This window comes from Thermobia domestica, chromosome 4 (assembly GCF_964235325.1).
Source record: "Thermobia domestica chromosome 4, izTheDome1.hap1.1, whole genome shotgun sequence".
Taxonomy (NCBI): Eukaryota; Metazoa; Arthropoda; class Insecta; order Zygentoma; family Lepismatidae; genus Thermobia; species Thermobia domestica.
Window position 1 is genome coordinate 279,368,576 of NC_137457.1, and position 24,841 is coordinate 279,393,416.

The 24,841-nt window shown below is 35.4% G+C and overlaps 1 protein-coding gene across 1 annotated transcript in view; it reads left to right on the forward strand.

Annotated features, from left to right (window-relative positions):
* Positions 1–24,539, forward strand: part of LOC145684090 (succinate dehydrogenase [ubiquinone] flavoprotein subunit, mitochondrial-like) — a 109,197-nt gene extending 84,658 nt beyond the window's left edge. The window contains exons 12-14 of the mRNA XM_081755975.1: positions 5,093–5,236; positions 14,047–14,160; positions 24,098–24,539. Of these exons, the coding sequence (XP_081612101.1) occupies positions 5,093–5,236; positions 14,047–14,160; positions 24,098–24,184 (345 nt within the window). The 3' untranslated portion in view covers positions 24,185–24,539. The remainder of the gene's footprint in view (positions 1–5,092; positions 5,237–14,046; positions 14,161–24,097) is intronic.
* The last annotated feature ends 302 nt before the right edge of the window (positions 24,540–24,841 follow it).

The following is a 24,841-nucleotide window of genomic DNA, read 5'->3' on the forward strand; positions in this document are numbered from 1 at the left end:
TGGAGTCTGTTCTACACAATTATTACGCAACTCTGGTTTGTCAAATCTCACGTTCAAATATTTTATGAGCCTTTCTTAGTGACGGGAGAGGCAATTTAAATTGTTCTCTGGATGATACAAAAATAATACAAAATGTAGCATCACAAAGGTATAAGATTCTGAGCTTTTCTTCTGATTGGTACAAATATGAAATAGACCACCCGTAATACAAAATGGTATAAAAATACCGAGCTTGTTATAATGAACTTTCTTTCCTTTTTTTTCGTGCTTTTTCTGCTTGCTATAAAAGTGAACAGGTCACACAAATTTGTTTTTTCTCTGATTTGTACAGAAAGTAGACCTTCTCCGCTTTTTTAATTGCAAACAAAATTTATTCATTCTTCAATAGGTCACTCAAATTTATTCCTTCGCTTATTTGATTAGTACAAAATGTTAGTCCTTTCCTTTTTCTGATTGTTACAAAAGTGAATAGGTCACACAAATTTATTCCTTCGTTTATTTGAATAACACACAAAGGTATAGAAAGTCTGAGCTTATTCCGTCGTTTGTTTGAGTAGCAGAATATGGTATTTCTTTGTTTATTTGAGTAGTACAAAATGTACATAAAATAGACCTTCTCCGTTTTTTTTAATTGCAAACAAAATTGAATAGGTCACTCAGTTTTAATAGCACAAAAGGTACAAATTGACCTTCTTTGCTTAAGCCACTCAAAATTTATTCTTTCGTTTATTTGATTAGTACAAAATGTTAATTCTTTCCTTTTCCTGCTTGTTTTCAAAACTGAATAGGTCACAAAAATTTATTCCTTCGTTTATTTAAATAGCACATAAAGGTATAAAATGATCCTTCTTTGCCTTTTCTGGTCAGTACAAATTCTTTCCTTTTTCTGCTTGGCACAAAAAATAATACTCCATCCAAATTTAGTTTTTTCATTTGTTTGAATGGCACAAAAGTACAGAAATTCTGAGCTAGTTAAAATGATCCTTCTTCGGTTTTTTGTTTATTTGAATACTACTGAGCTGGTTAAAAAGGCATTTCACGCTGGTACATAAAGTAGGACACCTAAACAAAACATATATAAATTCTGAGCTAGATAAATTGGTCTTTTTTTCACATTTTTCTTTCGTTTATTTGAGTAGTACAAAATGGTTCTTCTTTGTTTGGTATAAAAAGTAGAACACTCAAATTTGTTCTTTCGTTCATTGAGCTAGTATAAAGGTACCTTCTTCGATTTTTTCTGGTTAGTACAAAAAACAGGTCACTCAAATTTATCCCATCGTTTGTTTAAATAGTACAAAAAGGTACAGAAATTCTCAGTTAGTTAAAATGGACCTTCTTCGGTTTTTCTCTGGTCTCACTCATGTTTATGCCTTCGTTTATTAGACTAGTTTAAAATGATATAAAATGATCCTTTTTTTGCTTATTCCTTTGTTTGTTGAAATAATACAAAATGGTATAAAATACTCAACTTCGGTTTTTCAAATGCATTACTTCGTTTAATTGATTTTAGAGTTGACACAAATTATAAGTCCTTTGTTAATTTGAATACTCCAAAATGGTGCAATTTCTTTGTTTTTCTCGGTGGTACAAAACTAAATACTCCATTGCTTATTTGAGTAGTAAAATTATAAAATAGTCCTTCTTCGCCCTTCTTCTTAGGTTGGTACAAAACTAAATAGACAACTCAAATTTTGAGCCAGTTAAATGCCTTTTCTCATTGGTACAAAATTGAATAGGTCACTTAAATTTATTCCATCGTTTGTTTAAATAGTACAAAAAGGTACAGAAATTCTCAGTTAGTTAAAATGGGCCTTCTTCGGTTTTTTCTAGTTAGTACAATTTTGTTCTTTCGTTAAAATACTCAGCTACAAAATTAAATAGCTCACTCATATTTATGCCTTCGTTTATTAGACTAGTTTAAAATGATATAAAATAATCCTTTTTTTGCTTATTCCTTTGGTTGTTGAAATAATACAAAATGGTATAAAATACTCAACTTCGGTTTTTCAAATGCATTACTTCGTTTAATTGATTTTAGAGTTGACACAAATTATAAGTCCTTTGTTTATTTGAATACTCCAAAATGGTGCAAAACTAAATACTCCATTGTTTAAGATAGTCCTTCTTCGCCTTTTGCTGAGCCATTTCTCATTGGTACAAAATTGAATAGGTCACTTAAATTTATTCTTTCGTATATTCAGCTAGTTCATTTTTTTCTCGTTGGTATAAAAAGTAGAACATCGAAATTATGAACTTGTTAATGTAGCTCTTCTTCTCTTTTCCAGTTGGTACAAAAGAAAATAATCCACCTAAATTTTATTCATTCTTCACTTATTTTTTTCTGGTATTCCTTCGTTTATTGGAGTAATACAAAATGGTATAAAATGGCATTTCTCATTGGTATAAAATTTATCCTTTCGTTTGTTTAAATAATACAAGATGATTTAAAATTTTCAGCTAGTTAAAAATGAAATATCTTTGCTTTCTTTCTCGAAGTAAGCTAGTCATATTTATTCATTCTTCACTTCTCTCTGCTTGGTACAAAACTGAATAGGTCACACAGGTTTTGTTTAAAGTTATTAAGGCTTAAATATTTGACCATTGACCTCGATAGTGAGTACTTTTGGAACATGTTATAGTTGATGACGTATTACTAGATTTGGAAACAGCACCTCAATACGTTGCTTCGTTTTCGAGTTATTAGGTTTTAAGTATGTTGACCTTTGACCTCGATGATCAGTACTTTTTAACATTTACTAATTGATGACCTATTACTAGATTTGGAAACAACACCTCAATCCGTTGCTCCGTTTACAAGCTCTCGATGGTCATTATTTTGGAACTTGCAGTGATTGATGAACTATTACTAAATGTGGAAACACCACCTCAATATTTGGCTCCGTTTTCGAGTTTGACGTTTGACCTCGATGATTAGTATTTTGGAACTTGTAGTAGTTGATGACCAATTACTAAATGTGGAAACACCACTTCGATATTTGGCTCCGTTTTCAAGTTTTTAGGTTTTAAGTATGTTGACCTTTGACCTCGATGGCCACTATTTTTGATATTTCTAGTAGTTGATGAACTATTACTAAATGTGAAAACAGCATCTCAATATTTGGCTCCGTTTTCGAGTTATTGGGTTTTAAGTATGTTGACCTTTGACCCAGACGATCATTATTTTGGAACTTGTAGTAATTGGTGACCAGTTACTAGATTTGGAAACAGCACCTCAATATTTTGCTCAGTTTTCGAGTTATTAGGTTTTAAGTATGTTGACCTTTGACCTTGGTGGACATTATTTTGGAACTTGTAGTAGTTGGTGACCAATTACTAGATTTGGAAACAGCACTTAAATATATGGCTCAGTTGTCGAGTTATTAGGTTTTAAGTATTTTGACCTTTGACCTCGATGGCCACTATTTTGGAACTTGTAGTAGTTGGTGGTCGACTACTAAATGTGGAAATACCACCTCAATATGTGGCTCAGTTTTCGTGTTATTGGGTTTTAAGTATTTTGACCTTTGACCTCGATGGCCACTATTTTGGAACTTGTAGTAGTTGATGACCAGTTACTAGATTTGGAAACAGCACCTCAATATGTTGTTTCGTTTTCGAGTTTGACCTTTTGTTCACGATGGCCAGTAGTTTGAGGACATGCTTATGTCATTTCTACTATGTTAAAATGTTCAAAATAGGGGTTGAAAAAGTGCTCATAAAAGGGAACGAGTTCACCCTAAAAATGGAGGTCGTAAAAGAGAACGAATCTTATGTATTATCTGCTCTCCTATGTAATTTCATTAGGGGTGGAAAAATGATCATCAAAGAGAATGAATGAATACACCATCTAAAATGATTATCTGTAGACCGTGGGTGTTCGATTGTAATCTTTGCTCGTTATGTTAAAATAAGTATTCTTATGTTATTTCTGTTATGTTAAAATAGGGGTTGAAAAATATGCTCATAAAAGAGAACGAGTTCACCCCTAAAATGGAGGCCTGATATGTTATGTAGTCTTCTGCTCTTATATGTTATAATCTTATGTTACCTACTATGTTAACATAGTGCTATGTGTTATCTGCTCTTCTATGTGTTATCTACTATGTTCAGAATAGGGGTTGGAAAATATGCTCATAAAAGGGAACGAGTACACCCTTGCTATGTTTCATATTCTTATGTGTTATCTGCTCTGCTGTGTGTTGCGTAGTTTTATGTGTTATCTTCTCTTCTATGTGTTCGTAATCTTATGTGTTATCTCCTATGTTAAAATAAGGGTTGAAAAAGTGCTCATAAAAGGGAACGAATTCACCCCTTAAAATGGAGGTCGTAAAAGAGAACGAGTCTTATGTGTTATCTGCTCTGCTGTGTGTTACGTAGTCTTATGTGTTATCTGTTCTTCTATGTGTTCGTAATCTTATGTGTTATCTCCTATGTTAAAATAGGGGTTGAAAAATATGTTCATAAAAGAGAATGAATACACCCTTGTTATGTTACGTACTCTTATGTGTTATCTGTTCTGCTGTATGTTACGTAGTGTTATGTGTTATCTTTTCTTCTATGTGTTCGTAATCTTATGTGTTATCTCCTATGTTAAAATAAGGGTTGAAAAAGTGCTCATAAAAGGGAACGAGTACACCCTCTAAAATGGCGGTCGTAAAAGAGAACGAATACACCCCCTTAAAAGTGCTCGTAAAAGGGAATGAATACACCCCTAAAATGGAGGTCGTAAAAGACCGTGGTCTCACGGTGCATGGTGGTCATTTTCCCAGGGGCTTGTGAGTTGATCAAAAGTGGCTCAGGTCTGTTCCAGATCGATCCATTTTCTACTACTCACGTCGACTATAATCGACATTTGCAGGTTAGGGAAATTTTCTTTCCGTCGCCTTCCATAGTGAAAGGGTTAAAACAATGTATGCACATGATTAAATGCTTGGAAAAGGACGCAAAGCCTCAACTTCATAACATAAAATAAATCATCCATAAATAAATGAATCCTTGTCATAAGTAAATTAAATATACTGCATAATATGCTATCAAAGTTTGGTTTCATAAGAATGGTATTTACGTCAGTGTAATTTACCGTTTACTTTAGGTTTCTGATCGTAGCATGATATGGAATACAGATCTTATGGAGACTTTGGAGCTGCAGAATTTAATCCTGAATGCTGTTCAATGTGTTCACGCAGCTGAAGCGAGGAAAGAGTCTAGAGGAGCCCATTTTAGAGAAGATTTCAAAGTAAGAATTTACAAATCTATCGTCCAAAGGCAAAAGGCCGTATAAAAATAAGAAAAAAACTAGCTTTGAGAAAATAAGTCTTTTTGTTTAACGAGAAGACGCACACTTAGCTTAAGGTAAGGGTTATACCTATGATAACGTGGCCATTATTACACGACGAGTGATCAGAAAGTAAAATTACAAAGCCTACAGTGAAACGTGTAGATATTATTTCATACAACTAATACAGATAGTATATACATTACATTATTTTTTTTGACATAGTCTAAATTAGGGATGGCCATTTCCGGAAAAAGAGTTTTCCGGTTTCCGGAAATCACATTTTCCGTTTTCCGTTTTTCCGGAAAATTTTCCGTCTTCCGATTTTCCGGAAAATTTTCCGTTTTCCGATTTTCCGGAAAATTTTCCGTTTTCCAATTTTCCGGAAAATTTTCCGTTTCCGTTTTTCCGGAAAATTTTCCGTTTTCCGATTTTCCGGAAAATTTTCCGTTTCCGTTTTTCCGGAAAATTTTTCGTTTCCGTTTTTCCGGAAAATTTTCCGTTTTCCGATTTTTCCGGAAAATTTTCCGTTTCCGTTTTTCCGGAAGATTTTCCGTTTTCCGATTTTCCGGAAAATTTTCCGTTTCCGTTTTTCCGGAAAATTTTCCGTCTTCCGATTTTCCGGAAAATTTTCCGTCTTCCGATTTTCCGGAAAATTTTCCGTTTCCGATTTTCCGAAAAATTTTCCGTCTTCCGATTTTCCGGAAAATTTTCCGTTTCCGTTTTTCCGGAAAATTTTCCGTCTTCCGATTTTCCGGAAAATTTTCCGTTTCAGTTTTTCCGGAAAATTTTCCGTCTTTCTAATTTTCCAGTTTCCGGAAGAATTATATTCAGTTTTCCCTGAAAATGTAGTCATCCCTAGTCTGTAGGAAGTTTAACCTTTTAAAGAGTTCTGGTATATTTATATACCATGGCGTACTGTCGTCTTTGACCGCTTATTTAGGTTCTATAACAGGTATTTAAGCCGGGATTTTTTTTTATTTTTCAAGTCAAGGATGGACCAAAGAACACCGCAGATGCGTTTTGGAACCGGATAGTCAACTTGGCGGCGCCAAGTGTTGCGAAGGGACGTGACTTTTTTCTTAAGGCAAATTTCAAAACTTTTTCACGCCTTTAGTTTTCAAGATATCAGATTGAAACTTGCATAAGGATTATGTGTAGACCTACCTTTGGGTATTTATCAATTTTTTTAGATCCCTACGTGAAACCGGGGACGGGCCCGAGGGGCGCAAGTGTTACGAAGGGGTGATTTTTTCAGAAAAATTCCGTTTTTTTTTTTCGATTTTCCGGTTAAGGTTTATGATACCGACACGTGGTACCGTTGGTAAGTATGCTCTATCGTGAGAAAAACGAGGTATGAACCATGATCCTACGATAAATAGTAAGGAAGTAGTAGCTGTTTGAGTGAAAGTCTAAAATTTTGGACATCCTTAAAGGGTTAAATTTCTTGCAATCTGACGTCTTTGTTACATTTCTTGTTAAGAGCTCTTCTTTGTTCTATCAATCTCTCAAGCATTTCATGTATGCTGTTCCACCGAGTTTTAACTTGCTGTATAAGGAAATGTACTTCCAATCCTAATAACCTTTACTGTTTTTCCAGTACTGACGTTGCCAACGTACTATATTTAAAGTGGGAAACAATCCGACTAACAACACTTAACATTTTCTCGATTTTCTCTATTGCAAGTCCCTTAATTATAGAGAGTTTAGGGTCTGAGCAAAACAACATATGCTTGCATACGGAAGTTCTCGTACCACACTTGTGATATTACTAGCATTGTCATAGACAATTGCATGTATTTTATCTAAAATATTCCACTACTCTGCAACATGGGCTAAGTGCTGAGTTAGGTTTACCCTTGTGTGCCTCACTTCTATTTCAATTATTTGAAGGACTGAACTTATTGAACTCAGATGGAAGCATATAGTGGGTTGTGATTGTAATATAACTTTCCGTAGCCTGCGAAGCCCAGCTATCTGTTGTCAAATCAATCGATTCCGCAGCCACACTTCTCCTTAGAAAACAAGGCCTCAATACGGCGAGTTATGTATTGGATGGTGAGTGGTAACTTGGTTCTACTTCATTCATAAATTCAAGAAACCGAATTGCTTCAACGAAAGACAAAGGAAGAAGAATCCTTTGGTACCGTATTACTTATTTTACTATCAAGTACCTCTGGTCTTGCGGAAGAACAAGGTTTAGGGTCTCTGAGATCAGACAGAATTCTTTTCTGTTTCTTACGTACTACTATGTTCCCTTATTTGTAAAACATTTTTTCTGGGATCTTTATGTTACTTTAGATGCATTTGAGCGTGCGCCAGGTGAAGCGATAATCTGAGATATAGAAGTAGCAGCACCTAGATTATCATCTACGTTTATGAAATAATAATAATAATAATAAAACACTTTGATTGCATTAGGAGTTCACAATTTAGTAACAAAACATGAATGTAGAATAATAAGTAGAGCAACCCACATTATGCTTTATTTTTTTCCAAATTATGCTTTATTATTAATTTCAATCATTGTTTTACATCAATCGTGTATAACGTATAATATTTACTATACATTAAATATTCTAAATATCTTGATCTATTTATTAATATTTTATGCAACCAGTTTCTTTCATATTTAATGAACTTTCTACCTAATGCACTGTAAAGAGAGGCTTTACTCGAGTCAGTTTTTTTTTTTTTTTTTTAAATCACTTGTGTGCGCCTTAGAGGTGCATATATACAGAAAGGGAAAGTAAAAGATGCCACCAATAAGTACAGAAAGTGCTCAACTTCAAGAGGTACACATGACATTATAGTGTGGAGTTCTTGTGTACTATTCATTGTTGGAAGTTTTCTTCTTTTTGTCCTTTATTCTTTTCTCCACGTCAAAAGATTAGACCAAAAAGTTTACAAAAATAAAAATAAGCTTTTCATTGTTGCATTGTTATGTTCTCAATGATTTTGCACTGTAAATATTGTTTCTTAAAAATATTAATACAATATGTTAAACTTGAAGTTAAAGAGATTTTTTAAAGAATTGTGCTAAAGAGATTTTTTAAAGAATTGTGCTATATCTTTTAAATTATGTTTTATGCTTTATTTTCTAAAATTATGCTTTTAAAATTAGTTTCTTCTGGACCCTTAGACAGCCACAACCATGTTCAAGGTACCAACCATATGTGTAAATGGCTATTATGCTTTTTATGCTTTTGTATGCTTTTGGGTTGCTCTAATAATAAGTAAAACTTTCAAATGCATACAGAATCATAGATAATAAGTCAGCATTGAGAATTGAATTGATGTATCGATAACTAGGTGGAATCGTCCTTCAGTTTAAGAGAAAGTAGCGGAAAAAGTTACGAAGAGAATTATGTGGAATAGATCATTATATGAATAGCTGGCGCTAGTTTCAAGTAGTGCTACATACTATGGTATTTATCTCAATAGTACCGGTATTTGGAATTTGTGACGCTTATAGTTGCAAGATGGTAACACTAGGGTAAAGTGTAAAATTGAATTACATCAGTAGAATTGAATTTATCTTAGGGTTAAAAAGTCTATGGCACAGGTCGGATGTAACTGAGTAATAAACTTACAGAAAAAAAAAACATCGGGACGATAGGGTGCTCGAATCGAACATCGGCCTTCTGAATGTTAATCCGATGTTCTAACGCCTGAGCTCAGTTGGAATACGTAGTGTACTCCCGCCAATACTACTGCGTGTGGATTCTATAGAATCAATCTAGGGCGCCAATTTCTCTGTAACTTTGGGGATCCATTCAGATGCAGAAGGTATATATGAGGGTTTTAAGATAAAACTGAATTCAAATTGTGCAAAATATTGTATATTTATAAATAGAATGCGGGGTCCACATGAACTTTGAGGGGGCTGCCCCCGGTCCCCCAGGATCTGTGACCTTGACAGATCACCGTGATCACGATACGCAATGAAGAAATGGTTGGAATATAAACATACCAGTTGTATTAATAACACACTGCCAGCTCTACTGCCAGAGTACTGCTCTCAGGTACACGCATAATCGGGGATTCCCCGAAACACACGCATGATGGGAATTTCCCGGTGCAAACGAATGATCTGCAAGCCCTCACGCAAACAAAAAAAGTACATGGCTAAGCAAGTGTACAAATAGATGTAGGAGGAAGGAATGTTTCGTCGCTGATTTACTCGATCTTTTCTCTCCTGTCCAATGTTAAGTTTGAGTTGCGTTTCTTTAGCACTAGATGGTGAAGAGCATTGCCTCATTTACAGGTTGTTTTCGCGTAGCATTTTTCGTTATATTTCTTAATGTAAGACGACCAATGTCACTATTCCAAATGAACATTTTCATTTTCCGGAAAATTTCCGTTTTCCGAAAAAAATTCTATTTCCGTTTTTCCGGAAAATTTTCCGTTTCTGATTTTCCGGAAAATTTTCCGTTTCCGTTTTTCCGGAAAATTTTCCGTTTCCGTTTTTCCGGAAAATTTTCCGCCTTCCGATTTTCCGGAAAATTTTCCGTTTCCGATTTTCCGGAAAATTTTCCGTTTCCGTTTTTCCGGAAAATTTTCCGCCTTCCGATTTTCCGGAAAATTTTCCGTTTCCGATTTTCCGGAAAATTTTCCGTTTCCGATTTTCCGGAAAATTTTCCGCTTTCCGATTTTCCGGAAAATTTTCCGTTTTCCGTTTTTCCGGAAAATTTTCCGTTTTCCGTTTTCAATTTTCCGGTTTCCGGAAAAAATATTTTCCGTTTTCCGTTTTTCCGGAAAATGTGGCCATCCCTAGTCTAAATATCGGTTGACGCACTTGTCCCATCGTGGGATGAGTTTGAAGATTCTCTCCTGGTAAAAATTCTGTCCTTGCGTGTTCAGTCCTTCTGGTACTGCAGAATATCGTGCACATGTGGTGAACGCTTCCGAATTACATTCCCAATTTTGCTATCAGATGCTGTAACATGATCTGTCCTGAATCTGCCCCTCCACGCGAGCCGTGTTCAAATCTGTTGATGACGTACTGGGTCGGTTACTGCGCTCCACCTCAGTGACGTTTTCTCTACCAGCCACAAACTTTCCACAGCATTCTGCGACATGCTGACGAGACATTACAGTCTCTCCGTAAGCTTCTACAAGCTGCCGATGAATTTCAGCTGCGGTCACATGTTTCGTCCACAGAAATTAAATAACTGAGCGGACTTCTTCGCGAGACCAATTTTTTAAACGAGTCGCCATTCGTGTTTACCTACAACTAGCGCCGTAGGTGGCGGATGGCTGAAACTCTGCACAGTTGCCAACTCCATGTATTAAAATTACCTCACACTCCTCATTCCTCTATAACAGACGAAACTCTAGAAATTATCGGCCTTGTGACCTTAGTTTCTTATACCTCGTAGATACGACTTCTATCAATTAACGTTCCACGCTCGAATAAATTATTTGCCTTTTTAATAGCTCAATATAGGAAAAATCTGCGGGTACAGTCTCTTATCTTTGGACTACATAAATACCTTAATACTTTAAGAGTGTGTGGAGGGGCATATACAGGCTTATAGGGTGGACCATTTATTTTGATATGCGCTTATAACCTTTAAAGTAATGAACAATAAAACACTGAAATTTTATACCAGGCAAATATCAGCAGAAGGATATTGGTGTTACCACAAGGTTAACAGTGTTGCCAATCCAACATAAACCTGTATCTTTTTCAAATTGTACTACATCAGATTATTACATATTTCAAATCTAGATACGAAATGAGAACCTACAATGTCACATTTGTTATTCAGTGTTGCAAACTAAGAACGGTACAGCATGGTTCACTCATAGAATTAAGAAGCGACCTTTTTCTAAAATTGTTCAAAATTAATTCCTAGGAAAAATAATATTCTCGAGTGATGTTATAAATTCTTAGCTCTTACGAAATTATGTAGTATGTATTTGCAATTTCAATACCAGAATAATAATAATTGCTAATAAAACAAAAGTTAACGTTTTATGTGAATAAAACGTTTTTAGACACGTGCTTTAAGTTTGTTTGTTTTAACATAGCTCTACGCTAGAAAAATCTCAGTTGTGCTCTCCGCAGTGGTCTAGTGCCCGGCGGTTACCCTTTCGGTCCACAGAGTTCTGGGCTTGATTCCTGACAGGAGATCATTGAGTCCATTGCGATGGTTTGGATATCTCCTTAAACCGTAAAACCACACTTCATATATCTTTGGTGCTGGAAAGGATGCGACGGTGAGCTTTAACAACCAATAAGAACTCAATTTTATTAATCAAAGGCTTGAAACGTCGCTTTGCATCATTAAATACAGGGCAAGGATTTCAGAAATTTATTCTGTAAAATCTAATTTTAAAAAATGAAATGAAATCTTTAAGTTTTACTTCCCACGGTTATGCCGGTTAGGCTAAAGGAGACGGTGATGATGAGAGATGAGTGAAATGGTGGAATGAAGAAAGTGGAGGAAACGGGAGAACCCCGAGAAAACCCACGAGCACGGTGTTTTAAAATCTAATTAATATATGTTATTGTGAGACATGTGTTTCGAAAGGTTCTTTTAAAAGTTTGGTTTCCATGCAGTTTTTCTACTTTCTACCGACAAGAGTCAGGAACGAGCATAAAATGAATTATTGATATTGACCGCAACATACAAAAGGTTTGGCAGAACATAGATTTTCGGCTTGATGTGTGTCGTGTTATAGTAGCCTCCGTCTAAAGACAGCCACTTGCGCGCAAAGGGATACCGCCCCCGTGTGAGGTTTCTTTTCATACTGTCCTGTTTGTTTTTTCTCTCCCTTGAAGAGTAACTGACAGGTAATAAACTGAACACAAACTGTTGCCAAATCTTTGCCAATGATCTTATTTCTGTGACACAACCTCCCTCTCCACACACTGTTAGAGACATGGATGGAAAAGAAAGAGAGGGAGAGAGGAAAAGGGGAGAGAGAGAAAAGGAGGCACTATATATGGCAACGTTTAGTTTGTTCTTCTTCCGAGGGGACCACAAACTTTATGACTTCTTCTTTGTGCTAAATTCAAAGTCTCCCGATGGGCTATCGTCTGGGCGCGCCTTCTATACATGAGTTGCCCACATAGAATACTTGTGATATGTTTGAATCAAACTTATACAGTTTCCTTTCTTAGCACGTGTCTCACAATATTATTAGATTTAACAGAATAAATTTCTGAAATCAGGTCCATCATTTTGACTTGACGTGTATATTTTACGTATCAGAAAAATATAGTGATAAATTTAGTGATAAATATAGTGATAAATATAGTGACAATTTTACAACACCAAATAGGATATTTACCTCAACGCAATTATATTAGAGATGGAATATTGAGAAAAATACATTCCTACCAGTTAGACCTAATATTATGACTTAACCTAATATGAAGAGTCATGCTGTTTTTTAGAGACATCAACTTCCGTATGTTTGGACAAAAAAATGGATAATTTTAGACGAAGGTCTGAATACACATTAAGTATGTTCCTGTATTTGTTTTTTCATATGTACGAGATAAGAAAATGTTATCTCGCACATACATATGATGGCAAATGTCTTAAAGCCCTTTTGGAAGGAACATTAGTACTACTAACTTCAACTAGTCTGGACAGTAGTTACACATTTGCCCTAAGTTCGTCAAAATGGGATTGTTGAACTGCTGACGTAATTTACTCCATGAATGTTCAGTGATAACTCACAGAATAAAATAGATTTAAATTTATGCATTTTCGAATACTTTTCAACATTTCTTATATTTTCACAAGTTTCGTCTTTTTAAATTGAGTCTACATCCATTTATAATGGCGTTCTTTACGTATTATATCTTAACAAGATTGAAAAATCTGTCTGGCCACAACTTATCAACGTAAATGTACAAGTCTGACCATAAAAGAAAATGATATTTTTGGTACCAGACCATTGTCCATAACAACATTTACATATACAGATTATCGTTACAGGAAATTTCAGGATAAACAACCTTAGACTGGAACCAAGACTCCAATAACGGTAAAGAAGGATATATTATTTCGAATGTCAAATCACAAGACATCTTGCTAAGTTAGTTTTGACAGAAGAAAGTCCATATAACGAGTCTAGAAAGGCAGTTTTCATCCAGCATTTTTCCTTTCTTCAAAACAAATCGGAAACTAATATGTAGTTGAGACATCAATGACTTCAAACATTCAATCATACTTTCAGCATCATCACCAGAAACGGTTGGCCATACTTTCAGCAATATCATTGAAATCAATTAATATTGAAATATTATTAGAAATATTATAAAATAAAAATAGACTGTTAGAAATATTATAAAATAAAGTTTAATGGAAATAAAATGTCCCGGGGATCCACGGATCACAGGTTGGGAAACACCTGTGTATATAGGATAGAGTAGGTGGTCGTTGAAGATATGAAACATGATCCCTTAAATCTCCACACATCTCTCCTCCACGATAAAGTATCAGTAACGTAATTCTAGAATTTTTGGTAGGTGTATGCTCTATCGTTTTCAAAAATATACGTATACCTAGCCTCATACGTTCATGCTTTCGGTAATTTGGGCTGAGTATACGCTGGACTATAAAAATATGAGGTGGTATACGCCGTATATGACCCATTTCATACCTGTACAGTATGTAGCATAAACTTAGGAGCAATTATAAGTTGTAATATTTAACTTTTATTGGATATATTTTTTTTTTAGAAATGCTAATCTAATTTAAATATAAAATTTAAAAACGTTAATTGCAATGTCTTTTTTCTGTCTGTAGAAACGAATAGACGAATACGATTATTCGAAGCCTATAGAAGGGCAAACAAAACTTCCGATGGAACAGCACTGGAGGAAGCACACGTTATCATATGTCGAACTAGACACGGGGAACGTAAGTATTATTGTGGTTGTAAGGGCCGGATTAAGGGGGGGGTGCACGGGCACCTCCCTTCGTTGTAAATATACACTATCTAACCGAGAAGCTAGCAGTGAAAATAGCAGGACTTTCAGAACCTTTCTGCTATCATGTTTCCGGTTGGGACTTGAAGGAAAGAGGAGTTTTGCAAAAGCAATAGTTTAAGTTGATTTTCGGAAGATTTGAAGGAAAAGGATTCACCAAGCACAACAATGTAACACTTGTCAAATAAGGGAAAAAAAGAAGCCAGGAGGAGAGAATATTTTTTTCCTGCAACCCTCTTTAAAATACTTTTCTCCGTTCTTTGCATCAGCGTTGTCAAGGGTAAAGAATATTGTCAAATGTCACTTTGAAGAGTTTCAGTGTGATTGGTTATTTTGGTAGTTATTGGTGCACCCCCCTCAGACAATCCTGGATCCTGCCCTGGTGGTTGTCATTACTGTATTTTCTTTAGATGACTTTTAGGTTAAGTAAGAAAGGGTCTGGGTTTAATTTTGCTTTTTTTTTTTTTTTTTTTTTTTTTGATAGAGTGGGTTATATCGGAGAAGTGTTAATTGATGTGTGGAAGTAAATATTCTGCTGGTTACATGTTTACAGTAGTTTGACACACAAAAAAGTTATTTTACGGTTAAAATGAGTGAATGCATAAGAAAGAGAACTGTATGAGATTAATTTTCGCCGGCGGATACAAATGCTGTATTTTATGTTTATAAGTGTAGCGTTATTTATGTTAAACCATTACAAGTGCTATAGGAACACCTGTCACTGCGATACTCACATTAAGGTACTTGTAAATGCAAAATACAAGCTCTAACCTAGTCCAATATACCTTACCCTACTAATTTAACCGAATCTATCCTAGCCTACTCTACCCCAACACACGTTGGTGCGTGTCTTTTGCATGATCCTTTCGTGGCATATCAGTTTGCACGCATTCCATCAATCTCAGCGCAATTGTTTGGATATATGCCAGGAAAATAACAGCCCAGAATGTCATAGAGAATTATTTAAACCAGAAAAATGAAGCAAAATGTACAGTGGCTCAATAAAGAAGTCGGACATATACATACTTACACATTGCAAGAGAGAATAAACATTCCAAGAGTATTCTTCAGAGAACAAAAAATATATTTTAATTACTCTATATTATTTCCTTCTGAAAAATAGAAACATCAATGGCAAAACTCAATTTGATGACTATAAAAAAATACCAAAAGTGAAAACATGGCGTAAATCCATGTCAAAAAAGAACTCGGACACTTTATTACTAACAAAATTTTAGAATGTTATTAGATATTTTTAATATTTTGTTGTCAATTTTTTATTTTTCACTATCGCTTTCAATCTTCCGGGCATCAATTTTACAAGTTTTGTGCAGAAGGAAGGATAATTTTTTGCCCATTCAGTCTGAAATGCTGAATCCAAGTCTTCCTTTGCTCTAATAGTATGATATTTTAACTAGTTTTCCAAATGAGCTCAAAAAGTGCTCAATAACAGGAGATTGCGGAGGTGTTTCCAGCACATGCGGATAATTATACAGGAGCTACAAGCGCACATTGAGTGCGTTGTGCTTGGGATCATTATCCTGGTAGTACTGGAAGTTCCCTATTATTCCCAATGTTTCAGCATTTTGTACCAAATTTTGCTTCAGAATGTTTAAATACTTCGGTTGGTCCATAATTCCATCGATTACACACAGTTTGCCTGGACGAGCACCGGACATACAGCTTCAAACCATTACTCAGCCATCTCCATTATCACAGTGGATCGTAGATTACGCTGTCGGAGTTCTTCATTAGGATTTCGCCAGATATAACATTGATCATCTGAGCGGAACAAATTAAATTTGCTTTCGTCCGCGAATAACACAGTACTCCTAAATGAAAAACCTTAATTTTTATAAGTTTTTGCAAAACTAAGTCTCTTTTGTCTATTGCACTTGCTCACGAATGGTTTTCTACAGGCTACTCTTCCATGTATATTGCTTCTTCTTGAAACCAATCTTATCGTTTCGGGATGCACATTTTTATTAAGATGTTCTGATACTTCTTTGGCCAGTTTAGGACACTTATCTTGAAGTTTTTATTAACCTATAGTACAATCCATCGCTCATCTGACTTTGAAAACACTCTGGGTCTACCACTTTTTGGTTTATTTTCCAGTGATTTTGTTGATTTAAAACACCTAATAATGTCATGAACTTTGGAGTATTACCTATTTACTATTTCCACAGTATCACGAACTGATTTTCTCTCTTTATAATATTTTAAAGTAAGTTATCTTATTGCTAAAGAAGTTTGCCCAAGTTGACTTACCATTTTAAATTTTAAACACACAGTTTTACCTACGTATAAACAGTGCGGCTTCAACTCGTTTCACTTGGACATCTGAAACTGTCAAGTAAACAAACTCTTGGAAATTCCGCTATTAAGCCCAAAAAGAAAGAGAGTGGTGCTACCTGTCCGAGTTCTTTTTTGGCATGGATTTTAGCTGTATTTTCACTTTTTTGTATTTTTTATAGTCATGGAATTGAGTTTGGTTAATGATACTTCTATTTTCCATAAGTAAATAATATGGAGTAATTGAAATATATATTTTGTTCTCTGAAGCATACTCTTGGAATGTCTATTCTCTCTTGGAATGTGTGAATATGTATATGTCCGACTTCTTTTTTGAGCCACTGTATCTGTTTTTGACAGACACTTGTAAACCAGCACGCACTGTTGCCTGTGAAAATTGTAACATCAAGCAAGACATTGAGAAGAACGAAATTTATATCACTGACTGATGATGTATGAAGGGGTGATATGTTTATGTACTTCATTTACAAATCACACATATCACATCCAAAGCTAATGAACTGTATGATTAAACCCATATTACTGATTCACCCAGATATCATGAAGGAACGAGAAATAAGACTTGACGAATATTTTAAATGTTACTTGCTTCAATTCTTATTTAAAGGTACATGTGTTAATATAATAAACATGACATGCTTTGTTCGTATGTTAACATAATGATTGATATAATACTTAAAGGTTAGTACAATGAATTACTTATCTTAACTTGTTTCTGCAGTAATTGTTGCTTGCTTGCTGCTAAACCACATGTTGCTTGCTAACCATCATACTTTGTCTTCGATCACACATAAACTGAGTAGCACTCTAAAACACTGTTAAGAACATGTGAATCTTGTATATTAATGAACATGAGTATTTCTCTAAAACCTATGAATAAATATGCTCTTCTGAAACTATTAATGAATATGCTTGTCTAGTTGAACTTCGAAGCACATTGTCGAATGCACAGACACACTTGAATAGCACACTGAAGGCACTGTTGCCAGCCAATGCAAACACAACTCACTAAAGCTCACCAGAAAAATCACTAAAAGAATCACAAAGAATTCACTAAACCACTAAACTATATACAAAAAAAATGAAACTGATATAAATAAAAATAATACACATATGCAAGCTTATCCATCCTCCCCCTCCTTGATTGGACACAATCAATTAATATTCTAGGGGTAAAGGAATTAATTTAGCAACACTGCGCCGAAAAATGCCACTTTTACACTTCACAGTTGCCACTCGCACTAAATTATCACTGCCCGGATGAACTTCTTTAATCACACCTAACTTCCACACTTGAGGAGGAACATTGTCTTCTTTTAACAATACGACCATGCCCGGTTGTAGATTAGGCTGAGCTGACTTCCATTTTCTTCTTTGTTGTAACTGGTTGAGGTAATCCCTTGACCAACGTTTCCAAATATGCTGCTTCATTTGTTGAATCCGTTGCCATCTTCCTAGTCTGTTGATAGGCACGTCTAGTAGATCTGGTTCCGGAAGGCTGAGAAGTGTAGCTCCCATTAAAAAATGTCCTGGACTGAGATACATTGGATCTGTAGGATCGTTGGAAATGGCTGTCAATGGTCTTGAATTTAGAATGGCTTCAATTTGAATAAGTAACGTGTTCAACTCTTCGTATGTCAGACTTGCTGTTCCTGCTACACGCCGTAGGTGGTACTTCATGGATTTTATTGAACTTTCCCATGACCCCATGTGAGGAGATCTGGCAGGAATGAATTTCCATTCTAAACCTTCTTGAGCTGAGTGTTCCAGGATGTCCTTTCTGTTAGTCTTGGATTCAAAAAATTGTTGCAATTCTCGATTGGCGCCAACAAAGTTTGAACCATTGTCGCTACAGATAGATAAGCATTTTCCTCGCCTAGCAATAAATCTTTTCAATGCTGCGATGAAGGCTTGAGAACTTAAGTCTGAAACTATTTCTATGTGAACTGCTCTAGTGGCTAAACAGATGAACAACGCTGCGTAGACCTTCATTTGAATTTTGCTGCGAATTGTGGGCTTGACATAAAAGAATCCTGCGTAGTCCACTCCCACGTGTACAAATGGTCTTGCTTCATTTACTCTTTCCTTGGGTAAGTGTCCCATTAACTGTGATGAACTTGTTGATCTCCACTTGAAACAAACCAAACAATTGTGTACTATTGCCTTGACCATCTTCTTAGCTCTTGGAATCCAATATCTGGTACGCAAAGATGCAATAAGAAGCTGTGGTCCTGCATGAAGCAACCTTTTATGTTCTTCTTTGACTATCAGATGGGTGAAATGATGACCTGCAGGTAGGATGAATTGGTGCTTGTTGTCGTACTCCAAGTTTGAATGTTCCAATCTTCCTCCTACTCTTAGCATTCCTTCCGTGTCCAGAAATGGAAAAAGATCCTTGATTGGGCTCTTTGTTGAAACTTCCATTTGTTGCTGCAAGTTCAATATTTCTTGATGATAGGTAGTATGTTGTACTATCTTGATACATCTGTGTAACGCTAAACGAAGTTCCGAAGCGTCAAGACTATCGGTTCTTCTTTCTGATTTCTTGGAAAGACAATTATGTTTGAATCGCAAACAATATGCTACTACTCTCAACATTTTGTTTAACGATGAATATCTTTTCATAAAGCTTGTTTCATGAACTGCCACCAAACTTATCATGACTTTCTTCTCTTCTGGAATATTAGCTGGCTCATTTTGTTCTTGACATGGCCATTCTGCTGTGTGAAGAAACTCTGGACCATGCCACCATTCTCGAGACTGGATAAGAGTATTGGGATCCGCTCCTCGACTAACTATGTCTGCCGCATTTTCTTTACTAGGCACGTGGTGCCATTGATTGATTGATGTGATTCTCTGAATTTGAGCCACCCTGTTGGATACAAATGTCTTCCAACGATTGGGAGGTGATTTGATCCATGACAAAACTATCGTCGAGTCTGTCCACAGGTGTATACCACTGACCTCTATATTCAATATGGATAGCGTTTTGTCTATTAGCTTCGAAAGTAACAGTGCTCCACATAATTCCAATCTAGGCAAAGTTTGCTTCTTCAGTGGTGCAGCCTTCGACTTTGAACAAAGTAAATTGACTTCAATGTTTCCTTGTTCGTCTGTAGCCCTGATGTACACTACTGCTCCAAAATTTTCTTCACTTGCATCGCAAAACCCATGTAATTGAATTTCCTTAACGTTCTCTGAAGACATTACGTTTCTTGTAATTTGTATCTTCGCCATCGCAGGTAACCAAGACATTAATTGATTCCACTCAACTTGTAGGACTGTGTCTAATGGGTCATTCCAATCCATTCCTGTCTTCCACAACTTCTGTAAGAAATTCTTGTATTTGATGACAATTGGAGCGATTAGACCTAATGGATCGAAGATAGATGACACTATGCTGACGACTTGTCTTTTTGTCATTGCAACATTGCTTTCTACTGCAGTTCCATTTTTACAAATTTTGTTCGAAATTATAAGCTTGTCTGTTAATGGAATCCATGCTATTCCTAAAGTTTTAACACCATCTTGCTGACCAAGTATGATTGGCTGTTGTTTTTCCCTGAAGTCTTCAGGAACTCCTTGAAGTACTTCTTCTTTGTTAGAACTCCATTTACAAAGCTTGAAACCTGCTCTGCTTAAAATATTAATAAGATCCTTTTGTAGTTCTAAGGCCTTTGACACGTTTGGTACTGATTTTAACACATCATCAATGTAGAAATTGTGTTTTATTACTTCTGCCGCTTCTGGAAATTCCTTGGAATTTTCCTCCGCTATTTGCTTCAGACATCTTGTTGCCAAGAAGGATGCTGACGAAGTCCCGTACGTCACTGTTTGTAACTCATACGACTGGATCGGTTCTTCTACTGAGTTTCTCCAAAGGATGCGTTGTAAACACTTGTCCTCATCATGAATTAATATTTGGCGGTACATTTTCTCTAAGTCTGCTGTAAATGCAACTGGATACAACCGAAACCTTAAAATAATGGAGTACAAGTCATCTTGAACAATTGGCCCAACTTGAAGAATGTCATTCAATGATTTGCCATTAGACGTTTTTGCACTTGCATCAAAAACTACTCTTAATTTAGTTGTTGTACTGTCCATCTTGAATACAGGATGATGTGGAAGATAACAACTGCTGCTGCTGTTCACGTCTTCTTCTGTAACTTTTCGCATGTGACCCAAACTTAAATACTCATCCATGAAGGCGGCATATTGTTTATGAAACTCAGGATTTTGTAGCAATCTTCTTTCAAGCTGCTTAAATCTTTGTAGTGCCATGTTGTAAGACTCTCCTAAAGCTGCATTCTCTTCCTTCTTTGGTAATTTGACAATAAATCTTCCATCTCCATTTCTGGTTGTATTTTTTAAAAAATGCTTCTCACAATTTTCTTCTTCCGGCGTGTAAATCTTAGTCTGAAGATCTTCGAGTTCCCAGAATTTTCTCAATTGTGTATCCAAGTCTGTCTCCATCTGAGCAAAACATGAAATTACCGACTGGTTGGCTTCTTCGGGTATTGAAGGCATATTTCCGACGACAACGTATCCTAGCTTCGTTTCCTGCAAAACTGGATAATTTCCTTTTCTAGTCTTCTGGCCTGGCTCGAGGAGACTGTAGAATAACCCCGCACCTATAAGCATGTCTACTGACGACGAGCGATGAAAATTTGGATCGGCTAAGCAGATATCCTTTGGCAAGTTCCAATTACTGTAATCAATATCCTTAGAAGGTATGCAACCTGTAATGTTTGGCAATACTAAACAATCGACCACTGCACTAAAATCACATGTTCTTGAATAAATATGAACTTTAACACTGTGCTGAGCTTCGGAGGTTACAGAATTGATACCTCTAATGGGAACACGATTTTTCGTTTTCTTGAGACCTAATCTATGAACTAAAGCTTCGCTTACAAAATTCGATTGAGACGCTGCATCTAATAACACTCTACATTGTTGAAAACGACCTTTAGTGTCTGTTACGTTAACTAACGCTGTTGCTAATAAGACTTGCTGACCATAATTAATCTTAAATGAGCAATAAGAGTCCTGTGGTTGAACTTTAATCTGATTCTGTTCCTTAACTTTAGGTACGTTAGTATTATTGTTATTTGTTTTGCTTGAACTGTCTTTGTTAGTAGCCTCCTGAGTAGTGTCTTCATGCAACAGTGTATTATGCTTAAAATTACATTTCTTACAAGTACTTGATTTGCATGCCTTTACTTGATGTTTATTACCTAAGCAATTAAAACACAGTTTATTTTGCTTCACGAGCTCCTTTCTTTGATTAATGTTAGCACTCAGAAATTCTGGGCAACGAAAAACAGCATGCGTTTCTTTGCTACGGCAAATATTACATGCATTTTGAAGCACAGTAACAAACGAACTCACTTGACTGTTATTCTTTCTTTTTGCTTTGGACTCTACACTTTTGTTGTCATAAGTACTTTCAGATTGAGTAGGACGAATGTTTTCTAACATTTGACAACGACCTTCTAAAAATGAAAATAATTCCGATAACGATGGAAAGGAGCCACTACTTTGCTCAGCTTCCCATTCCCTTTTGCTTGCCGAATCAAGTTTTTCTACTAAATGTTGTGTTAGGAGTACGTCATGCAAAGGTTTGTCCAAATTCAATGCTTCAAGGGCTTGAAAATTACTACGTGCAGTATTTACAAATTGTCTAATGTCTTTAGCGTTTTCTTTCGTTACTGGCTTGATATTGAGCAACCCTCGTACATATGTCGAAGCTATCAACCGTTTGTTTTCGTAGCGTTCAACAAGAAGCTTCCATGCAATTTCGTAATTTACTTCTACCGTTGGCAGATTTGCTATTAATGTAAACGCTTCTCCCTTGAGCGATGTGCGCAAATATTGAAACTTACAAACTGTACTTAATGATTCGTTATTGTGAATAAGGGAAATGAAAATGTCCTTAAAGGGCGACCACTCCTCGTATTTACCACAAAATGTGGGCAAGGAAATTTTAGGCAATTGTACTGAACTACTACTAGAATTTCCAGCTATGTTATTTGCTGTCCCTGAATCCGTTTTTTGTTCAAAACTATCAATAAATTCTTGTAACTTAACCTTTGAATCATAATACAGTTCCTCGAATATAATTCTGTGCGTTTCTTGTTCACCCGTCTCATCTAAGAGCTCTATTTCTGACTGTATCTCATCAAACTTAATAAAAACCCCTTCAAGTGCAACTAGCCTTGTTCTTGCTTCTTGTATGCTAGGTTTATTTTCATTCTGTAGTTTTTGAAGAAATGTCTGTATTCTTGTTGCCTGACCTTTGACCGAAGCACGTTTCTTAATTAATTGACCCAACTGCACTTCTGCCATTGTTTCAGTCTTTTTTTTTTAACTACTCAAACCGCTGACAATATATTTTTCTTTTCACTTCTGAGTGACCTACAAACGTGTAACCTTGAATTCAGCTGGGTTGAATGCACACACACCACTATACTGATATGAACAGCTCTGTCCTGTTTATGACAGCCAGCACCCACACAAACACAACGAGAAGAAACAATGCAGTCACGTTTCTCGTTCTGACATCCGGCCCGGAGGACCAAAAAAAATGATGATGTATGAAGGGGTGATATGTTTATGTACTTCATTTACAAATCACACATATCACATCCAAAGCTAATGAACTGTATGATTAAACCCATATTACTGATTCACCCAGATATCATGAAGGAACGAGAAATAAGACTTGACGAATATTTTAAATGTTACTTGCTTCAATTCTTATTTAAAGGTACATGTGTTAATATAATAAACATGACATGCTTTGTTCGTATGTTAACATAATGATTGATATAATACTTAAAGGTTAGTACAACGAATTACTTATCTTAACTTGTTTCTGCAGTAATTGTTGCTTGCTTGCTGCTAAACCACATGTTGCTTGCTAACCATCATACTTTGTCTTCGATCACACATAAACTGAGTAGCACTCTAAAACACTGTTAAGAACATGTGAATCTTGTATATTAATGAACATGAGTATTTCTCTAAAACCTATGAATAAATATGCTTTTCTGAAACTATTAATGAATATGCTTGTCTAGTTGAACTTCGAAGCACATTGTCGAATGCACAGACACACTTGAATAGCACACTGAAGGCACTGTTGCCAGCCAATGCAAACACAACTCACTAAAGCTCACCAGAAAAATCACTAAAAGAATCACAAAGAATTCACTAAACCACTAAACTATATACAAAAAAAATGAAACTGATATAAATAAAAATAATACACATATGCAAGCTTATCCACTGACTCATGAATGATTATACAGAAATCAATAAGTTTCAGAAGAGTACAGAACCCCTAACCATAGAATGGTCAATTCGTGAGGTATTTAAGGGTTTATTTTGGTTTGTGAAATAACGTAGTAATATAAATTTAGTATCGTAACCTTTGTTGAGATTTCACGGAGTTTCAGGAATTACACTTTGAGAAGTGCAGTTTATATTTATATAATCAAATTAATAAAGTAATTAATCTCCTTACTCATTCAACTTTGAAATTCCAGGTACTTCTAGACTACCGGCCTGTGATTGATAATACTTTAGATCCCAAAGAAATAGAATCAATTCCACCGGCTGTGCGTTCGTACTAAGAACAAATTTCTGAATAGCCGAGGCAACAGAAAAATCACTGAATACGATGCCTTCAACTTATTTCTTTTCTCCTAGTAATCAGGAGGTCTGAACTCTTAAGAATACAACAAAATATTTTCTTTTAGAAAAAATAGTTATATTATGTGGTGAAACAAATTAGTGAATTTTAGTTTAATAATTTTGTTATGGAATTTGGTTCTAGATTCTTGTTCTTCATTTTCCAAAAAAAAAAAAAAAAAAAAATGGTTCATAAAATATTCTAATATAATAGTGACAAATTCGAAGTTATATTTCAATACCTTGTAATTCTCTAGTACATTTGTACAGTAGTAATAACTATGTTATATTTACTTTTATAAATATAATGAACTTCATAAACTATACAATGTTATTTTATTTTTGGGTACTCATAAGCAAAGAACAGATGCTTACTTAAATGCGTTTAGAAATAAGTGTCACTAATAATTAAGGGAAATAGGCTATTAATTTAAATTGTGAAAAGTTAACTATATAGTTAACTAAAAGTGGATTTACAAAATTTCGTCGCCAACAGTTTTCACTCTACTATTTGCATTACTCCTGTTGCTGTCTTTTTTTTTTTTTTTTTTAACAGGATCAAGTCACTCATATAAATCAAATAACATTTTAAGAAAACA